We start from the raw sequence: 9,133 nt of genomic DNA, 5'->3' as shown, positions 1-9,133 counted from the left end.
CTATTTATAATATGACTGATAATTGTCTTAAATGTTTTTTCTACATGCATCAAGAACACCATGAAGCAATGTTATAGTTTTGCTTCAAACACAATTTAGAAAACTCAAGAGGAGAAGAAAAGTCTTTACGTCTATTTTTATTCTTTCTTTCTGATGTTCCAAGATTCCTTTTTTTTATTATCCCCTGTTTTAGTAATTTCCCTGTGCCATTATTTTAGGGTAGGTCTGTTGAAAAAAAAACTCCTTTAGTTTTCCTTCATCTGAGAATGTATTGATTTCTTTTTCATTCTTGAAGGATATTTTCATTGGATGTAGAATTCTGAGTTGACAGGTCTCTTAGCACTAGAAAATTTTTACACTACTTCCTCTGGCCTCCATGCTTTCTGATGAGCAATCCTGTGTCTTTCAAAGTGCTCTTTCCCTACAGATGAGGTAGTGTTTCCCTCTTGCTGCTTTCAAGACAGTGTCTTTGTCTTTCTGAAGTTTGACTGTGATGTCTCCTGGCATGTATTTCTTTGATTTATCCTATTGCATCGCTCAGCTTCTTGAATGTAGGTTTGTGTCTTTTGCCAAGTTTGGGAAATTTTTAGCTATTATTTTTTCAAATACTTGACTTCAGTGACACGAATATTAAATCTTTTATTATAGACACACAGGTTCCTGAGGCTCAGTCCATTTCTTTGCAGGCTGTTGTTTTCCTCTTATTCAGGTTTGTTGATTTCTATTGTTCTGTGTTCTTGTCCACTAATAATTTCCTCTTTTCTTTCTATTATGTTCTCCAGCCCATCCATTGAGCTTTTAAAATTTTGGTTGTTGTATTTCTCAATTGTAAAATTTCCATTTGGTTCTTTTTCTATACTTTCTATTTCTTTGCTAAGACTTTCTATTTTTTCATTTGTTTCAAGTATTCCTGTAATTGCTCGATGAAGCATTTTTATGATGGCTGCTTTGAAATCCTTGTCAGATAATTCCAACATCTGTGTCATCTCAGTGTTGGCATTTGTTGATTTCTTTTCTCATTGAAGTTGAGAATTTCTTGGTTCTTTTTTTTTTTTTTTTTTGAGACAGAGTCTCACTGTGTTGCTCGGGCTAGAGTGCCGTGGCGTCAGCCTAGCTAACAGCAACCTCGAACTCAAACTCCTGGGCTCAAGCGATCCTTCTGCCTCAGCCTCCCAAGTAGCTGGGACTACAGGCATGTGCCACCATGCCTGGCTAATTTTTTCTATATATTTTTAGTTGTCCGATTAATTTCTTTCTATTTTTAGTAGAGACGGGGTCTCGCTCTTGCTCAGGCTGGTCTCGAACTCCTGAGCTTAAACAATCCGCCCACCTCGGCCTCCCAGAGTGCTAGGATTACAGGCGTGAGCCACCACGCCCGGCCTGAGAATTTCTTGGTTCTTGGTGTGAAGAGTAATATTTGAACATTTTGGATATTATGTTATAAGGCTTTGGATCTTATTTAAATCTTTCATTTTACTAGAATCTTCTGTTCGCCAGACTACTCTAGTACTTTGCTGGTGGGGAAGAAGGGGGTAATGCCTTGTTACTGCCAGGTAGGGGTTACAAGTCTAGGCTCCCCAAGTAGTCTCCACTGACACCACCCTAGCAGAGGGCTTGGGACACCTCATGACAGCCTGATGAGGGTGGAAGTAGAGGTTCCCTACTCCACCTTTACAGGTAGGAGTTGGATTGCGTTTTTTTTCTGTCATATTTAGCTGGAGTAGAGTGTTTATTGTCTAAAAATTTTTTTATCTTCCTTGGCTTCCCCTTTTCTGGTCATTTGGCTAGAAAAAGGAAAATTTTTTTCTGTCTTTGCCAGTTGGTGTTTTTAGATTACTGGCTTTTCTAGAGCTAAGTCTGGGATCTATGAGGCAAACAACAACAAAACCCACTGAACTCATTGTGTGTCTTTCCGTCGGTCCCAAAGTCTCTACTCGGTCTGCCTTCTTCTCTTTACCTTTCAGAGTCCTCTTATATTTGTTTTATATGTAATATTCAGGAATGTTAGCTGTATATAACAGGAGAAACAGGGAGAAGTACATCTATTTAATCTTCTCCTGGAACTGGAAATCTCCTTGCCATAGTATTTTGACTCTGGAAAGTTGCACATGTTTCCCTAGGGCTCTGTGATCTAACACAATGGCAGACACAATGGATTCCCATGCAGAACTCTACTTCAAATCCACAAGTGTACTGAAAGCTAAACATTGCTGTTTGTAACCCTTCACTGTACAGCGTGCTGGCCCAGCAGAAGCACTGTCAGTGGAATTTCTGCACAATGAGACAACAGCTGGGGATACCACCTGTACTTTCTGGTTGCCTCCTCAACTTTCATGTATTTTCCTATAACAGGTGAAATATATATGGGAGGTCAAGAACATTTTTATATGGAAACCCAAAGCATGCTTGTCGTTCCCAAAGGAGAGGACCAAGAAATGGATGTCTATGTGTCCACACAGTTTCCCAAACACATACAGGTAACATGAGGCCTCTGTGGAGGGGACATGGCTAAATGGTTTCTGCCAGAAAAATATACCAAGAGCAATTAGGGATAAAAATGTCCTTTCTTCAGGAACTGAAGAAATATTGACTACTAACAGCCATATTGATTTGGATATTAATAGCCATATGATTTCAGAACTTTTAGAAGAGTATTATTAAAGTAGGGACCTTTTGTTTGTGGTTCTGTAACTATAAAACCAATTGTGGAATCAGCAGGTCTCTTTTGCTCTGCTCTTGGCATGGTTAAGAACACAAAAGAGAAAAGAGGAAGGCCTGCCCCCCAGAGCTTATGGTACCTCACTGACATGAAGCAGTTAGGAAATAGTATTGGAAAGGAGGCAGCCAGGTGCTAAATCAGCTAAGTCAAAATGTACATGAGTGGAGAAATGAAGAGAAAAGAGAGTTTGCTGAGGCTAGAATCACCCAGGTAGACCCATGAAGAAGAAGTTTTAAGTCTGGATTCATGGTTACAGTGACGTTTGCCTAGATGGTAGAAGAGGAGCCATTTCCAGGGAAATACACAGCAAGATCAAATGCCACTCATTCGTTCATTTATTAATGCTTCTGCCAACATTTGTTGCCTGTGTCTTGTATCCCAGGCAACATGCATGTGAGGAAGGAGGAATGGCACAGTGACTCCCCAAGCTGGAATGGAGGGTGTCTTAAGGGGAGGCTAGGTTTAAGCACCAGGGGGAAAGTAAGGGAAGCAGAGCAGAGGGATCTTGATTCAGCAGGTCATAAGGAGCCAGTGCCATTGCCAGAGGATAGGAATGTGAGAATGTGGAGAATTGCCTTGTAGAAGGTGGGCACAAAGAAGGGTCAGATGGCCTCCATTCCGAGCCTATTCTACTCTTCATTCCTTGTGTGATGTTGGGCCCTCAATTCATCCATCTCGGGCTCCCTATCTATACAAATTAGTTGTTAAGATTAAATGACCTCTCAACATTATGATCGCAAGAAAGAGCAAGACCTGCATCCAGGGAAGACCAACTGGCCAACTTTAGCGGCAGTCCAAATGGGAGGTGAAAAGTGCTCATTCTCCGGGGAGACAGTAGAATGTAAGGAAGAGACCCAAGCTGGGAGAGTCTTGGAAGGCCACGAAATCTCACTGCTTTAGGAAACATGTCCCTAGTATGAAAAAAGGACACTTCGAGTGTGGTTCATGGGGAAAATACAAAAAAGTATTAGCACGAAATCCAGTATCTCACTGGTAATGAAGGGATACTTAATATTAATAAGAGTTTTGGCAATGTCCTTATAGCCAGATGTTGCTGAGAGTAGGCTGGGGATGCATTCCAAGGGTAGACATTGTCCTATTATTTACCATAACTACCCAGTTTGGGTATCACATACAACATCATGGGATAAAAATGTGCAGTGGCTGTCACACCCCCACTTCAGGGGACAATTTCTTTTTGTTAAGGTCATGGGTGTGACAATGATAGTCACAATTATGTCCTTGCTGAAGATGAGTCAAATTAATCAGAACTGTCATTGTTCACAGGACATAGTTGCCTCAACCTTAAAGCTCCCAGCCAACAAGGTCATGTGTCATGTAAGGCGTGTTGGTGGGGCGTTTGGAGGGAAGGTCATCAAAACTGGCATCATGGCAGCTGTCACCGCATTTGCTGCAAACAAGTACGTGGAGAAAATCTGCTAAATACACTACAAAATAAAATGAAATCATGGTGAAAGTTCTCAATATCAGGATTAATGAGGAAGAATCTGGGCCAAGATTATTTAAAATGACATACAATATACAAACATAAACAAGCTGTCAGCTTATTATAACTTCCTTGTCTTATATTGTCAAGCTACATCCTATAAGAATCAAAATAAGAATCAATTACTTTAGACATGACTTCTTTTACTTAGAAGAAAGAAAAAAAAATATATATGTATATAAAAGAATCAATTACTGAAAAGAATGAAAGCCACAGAAAAAAATATTACCTGGAATACCTGGAAAGTAGACAGAAACAGATCCTAAATGGGTAATGGGTTACTTGTCCTTAGCACCTGTTGGACTGACCTATATATGTATAGGTCATTTAATATGACTTTTTGGACCATATATATATTGTCTTGCTTTCAATAGAGACTTTGTTTTTGTTATGTTTACATTAATTTATATTGTTATTTTCCTTTGAGTATCTCAAAACATCATCATAGGAAGTGGTCTTTGGAGCAGGCACACCTAAAAGGCTTAATTTCTTTGCTGAGTAATATAGATCAGTTCCAGCAAAAAGACCTGGATTCCAGATCTGTCCTATCAGAGAGTACTTGGCAGTTAGCACCTTCATTTGTGCCAGTTTAAAATGTGGCCTTGGGAAAGTTTGCCTGTAGCAGAGGTTGTTATCACAGTGGGAATACCCCCAGAGCAATACCCTAGAGCCTTGAGCATCCAAGAACCTCCTTCCCACAAGTAGCAATGCCAGGCATTATGCCCTAACCAGAAGGGAGGGGAGGCCACCCGGTATGACTGAGATCAGCAGAAGCTGGACATGTAGGGTAGTTCTGTGCTTCTGTGATGCATGTGGGCACCACTCAGCCCCACTCAGGCTCTCATCAGGAGTTATATAAATTCCAGATAATACCATCTTGGTAAAAGAGTTTACCTCTCTTGCCTTTTTGCTATTTTAGACATGGTCGTGCAGTCCGCTGCATTTTGGAACGAGGAGAAGACATGTTAATAACTGGAGGCCGCCACCCTTACCTTGGAAAGTACAAAGTGAGTAGAAGAAGAAGGTGAGGGGGAAGGACTTGTGTTGTAAACACAACATTCTGTCAAGGCAGAGGGCAGTGTTTGGCTACTTTCTAATGGGGAATGACTATGAACAAATCAACAAGTTATCCAACTTTCTATTCCTTGTGCTGACTGTTTAATCACTGGCTAGTGCAATGAAGCTTTTCTGCTTTGCTCAAAGATATCAATTTAAGAAAAAAATACTAGCTGGTATTGGCTGTTACAGAGTAAATAATTGGAAAACATGAGGATGTATGTCTATGAAAGTAAATCTGATAACCATGCTTATTCCCACATGTAAAGCAGGTGAAAACAGAATAATTCCCATAACAATAGTGTTATGTGAAATTGCAATTATTTGCAGATGTGTTCTTCATTTTTCAATACATCATGGATATTTTTGTAAAAATGGGTCCCAGAAATTTCTAGGAAAATTTTCATAGTAGAAAGTAACTGTACTTTTGCTTTATAAGAAATAATTTTACTTGTCACAGTAGGCTAACTGCTTTAAAAAACAACTAAAAACTCTCAGGGACTGAGACATTAAAAAGTGGGCAAAAGACATGAACAGAAGCTTTTCAAAAGAAGATAGACTTATGGCCAATAAACGTATGAAAAAATGCTCAACGTCTCTAATCATCAGGGAAATGCAAATCAAAACCGCAGTGAGATATCACCTAACTCCAGTGAGAATGGCTTTTATCAATAAGTCCCAAAACAACAGATGCTGGTGTGGATGTGGAGAGAAAGGAACCTTATACACCATTGGTGGGACTGCAAACTAGTGCAACCTCTATGGAAAACAGTATGGAGATTCCTCAGAGAACTAAAAGTAGACCTACCATTTGATCCAGCAATCCTGCTACTGGGTATTCACCCAAAGGAAAAGAAGTCATTTTATCAAAAAGACACCTGTACTCGAATGTTTATTGCAGCCCAATTCACAATTACAAAGATGTGGAATCAACCCAAGTGTGCATCAATTCATGAGTGGATTAACAAAATGTGGTATATGTATACCATGGAGTACTACTCAGCCATGAAGAAGGATGACTTAATGCCTTTTGCAATGATTTGGATGGAACTGAAGACCATTATCCTAAATGAAGTATCAAAAGAATAGAAAAACTAACACCACATGTAGTCACTATTAAATTGGAACTAACCGAAGAGCACACATGTGCTTAGAGGGAAGTAAAACTTAATGGAAATCAAACGGGGGAGGGAAGAGGTGGGGATAGGTGAAAATCTACCTAACGAGTACAATGAATACTATCTGGGTGACAGGCACACTTATAACCATGGCTCAAGCATTATAAAAGTGATCCATGCAACCAAAAATATGTATACTCCTATACTATTAATATTTTGAAATTTAAAAAAATGAAAACATAATGCTCTCAGGTTAAGAGATGAAGCACACATAGTAAAACCATGGGGAAAGATGAATGAGTCAGAATATATCCAGGAGTCTTCTTAAAGAAGGTGAAACATAAATGTGCCTTCAAGAATGGGTAGGCAGAAAGAAGGCATGCCAGGTGGTGGAATGACATGGCATGTCTGGAAGGGGCAGGAGTGAAGGGAGAGGGGGAAGGACTACAGAGTGCTTCCTGGAGGGTAGTGAAAAAGAGGATAGGCTGGTTTAGATGGTGCCTGACTGAGAGGGGCTTGGAGTCACTTGCTCTTGTAAGAAAGACTGAGATTGAGTAGTTCCTTGATCAGCGTAGTGCTGTATCTAAACATGGGCCCTTTGGGGAGGGTAACAGGATGGCCTGAGAAGAGAGGACAGAGGCAGGTGGACCAGGGGGAGGCAGCTGATGCATTCAGACATGAAGCAGATGGGGTCTGAGATAGGATGGTAAGATGTAGAAGAGATGAGTCCAAGAGCCATTGTAGTGTAAAATAAAATAGGATTTGGTGAAAAGTTTGGCAAAATACAATGGAGAACACAACCACAAACATGACTTGGAGGGTTCTAGAAGAAACAGACAAGTTGGAAGGAGGAACCAATCTGGCAGGACAGTGATGAGCTTGTTTGTATAAGTGTTGGGGAAGAAGTGACAATAGGATCTTAAGCAGAAATGTCATTCACCACCATGGGACTTTGTTAAAAGGACTGGGTTATAGTGACAGAAGCCATCCTCACAATAGTGATTAAAACTATGAGAAAATAATGTTTTCTGATGGAGAGTAGTATGAAGATAGGAGACAATATTTATAATAGTAATTCTAACAATTTATATTTAGAACACTTGCTGTTTCAGGCACTTGCCTATAATTTTCTGTGCATTACCTTATTTATTTCCATTTCACAGATACTGAAAGAAGTTACATAGCTTGCCTAAAATCACAGTGCTAGTTATATATCCAAGACATCCAGCCAAATCCAATGCATGAAGCTTTTCCCTATGTGTGGAGGGTTCACAAGGGACAAAATAAACTTTAGAGAGGCTTGGCCCTGGCGCCAGTACCGAAGGCCAGTTCTCCTCCCGCAGGCTGGATTCATGAATGACGGCAGAATCTTGGCCCTGGACATGGAGCATTATAGCAATGGAGGCGCCACCCTGGACGAGTCATTATTCGTAAGTGCTTTGAGAAGCAAGTTCACATTCCTGAAAGAGTTACATAAAATGATTTAACTCAGAAAATGTTCAATAGTTAAGTAATATTTAATTATGAAAGTGTAGCAATCATCGCAGGGGTAGGCACGTGTTACTTACTGGTGCCCCCAGCATGAGCCCAGAGATCTTAGCTGAGTCTGCATCTGTGTGTCATCTCCGTGCTTCCCTCTAAGCATTCAGAGCTCTTTTCCCACGTGCAAACATGAGACCAGGCTTTCTCAGCTTTGGTGCTACTGACATTCTGGACCGGGTGACTCTTTATTTTGGGGGCTGTCCTGTGCCTTGCGGGATATTTAGCAGCATCTTTGGCTTCTGCTCGGTAGTTGTCAATGACACCACCACTCCCAAGTCCTTCACGACCAAAATTGTCTCCTCCAGACATTGCCGAATGTCCCCAGGAGGAAGGTATTGCCCCTGGTTAAGGAACAATGCATTAGACCCAATGCTAAAACATTTTTTTCCATTTTCTCTGTTTTCTAGGGTATATATTCATTACATTCTGTAGACCAAGCGCTTAGAGCCTGTGAATATTTCAAAGGCTTCTGTAAATGTTTGAGATCTGAAAAAAATGCATGAACTCTAAAATATGAAAAGAAAAAAATAAGTACTTCAAAAGAAAAATTATTCAAATACTTAAAGATTATTTTACAGCAAACATTTGGGGTGTGGATATATTTAGCTTGTTTGATGTGCTGTAGAGGGACTGCCATTTCCGGCCTGGTTTGGATCTGAGTCTTAGGACGGGGAGACAGGTACAGGGGCTTATCACATCACCTCTGGATTTCTCCAGGTGATAGAAATGGGAATTCTGAAAATGGACAACGCTTACAAGTTTCCCAACCTACGCTGCAGGGCTTGGGCGTGCAGAACCAACCTTCCATCCAACACAGCATTTCGTGGGTTTGGCTTTCCTCAGGCGGGGCTGATCACCGAATCCTGTATCACAGAAGTTGCAGCCAAGTGTGGTTTGTCCCCTGAGAAGGTAATACTAAATCTCACACACAAAAGACTTAGAATTCAGAGGTGGGGAGGCCTTTGGGGGTCATTCAGGTTGAGGAATTTAAGATCCTGGGGAGTAAATGATTTGCTCCAGGTAACCGAGCTGACTAGTTAATATAGAACCAGGGCTCCAAAGTTCAGTGACCTTTGTCTTACTCACAGTCCTAAAAAATCCTGGAAACAGAGGCTATAGATGAGTGAGCACCGGCTTCTCACCCAGTTAGTGAGAAGCCCCCATCAGTTGAGGGTATAACCGCTACCAACA

General features: G+C 40.7%; 1 protein-coding gene across 1 annotated transcript in view; it reads left to right on the top strand.

Annotated features, from left to right (window-relative positions):
• The window catches only part of LOC105819244 (aldehyde oxidase-like), a 68,781-nt gene that overhangs the window by 42,461 nt on the left and 17,187 nt on the right, over positions 1–9,133 (top strand). The window contains 5 exon segments of the mRNA XM_012655451.1: positions 2,353–2,477; positions 4,007–4,140; positions 5,146–5,233; positions 7,744–7,830; positions 8,660–8,851. Coding sequence (XP_012510905.1) covers positions 2,353–2,477; positions 4,007–4,140; positions 5,146–5,233; positions 7,744–7,830; positions 8,660–8,851 — 626 coding nt within the window.

The sequence above is a fragment of the Propithecus coquereli genome, unplaced genomic scaffold (genome assembly GCF_000956105.1).
Source record: "Propithecus coquereli isolate 6110/MARCELLA unplaced genomic scaffold, Pcoq_1.0 Scaffold113, whole genome shotgun sequence".
NCBI classification, from domain to species: domain Eukaryota; kingdom Metazoa; phylum Chordata; class Mammalia; order Primates; family Indriidae; genus Propithecus; species Propithecus coquereli.
This window is presented reverse-complemented; position numbering and strand designations above follow the sequence as displayed.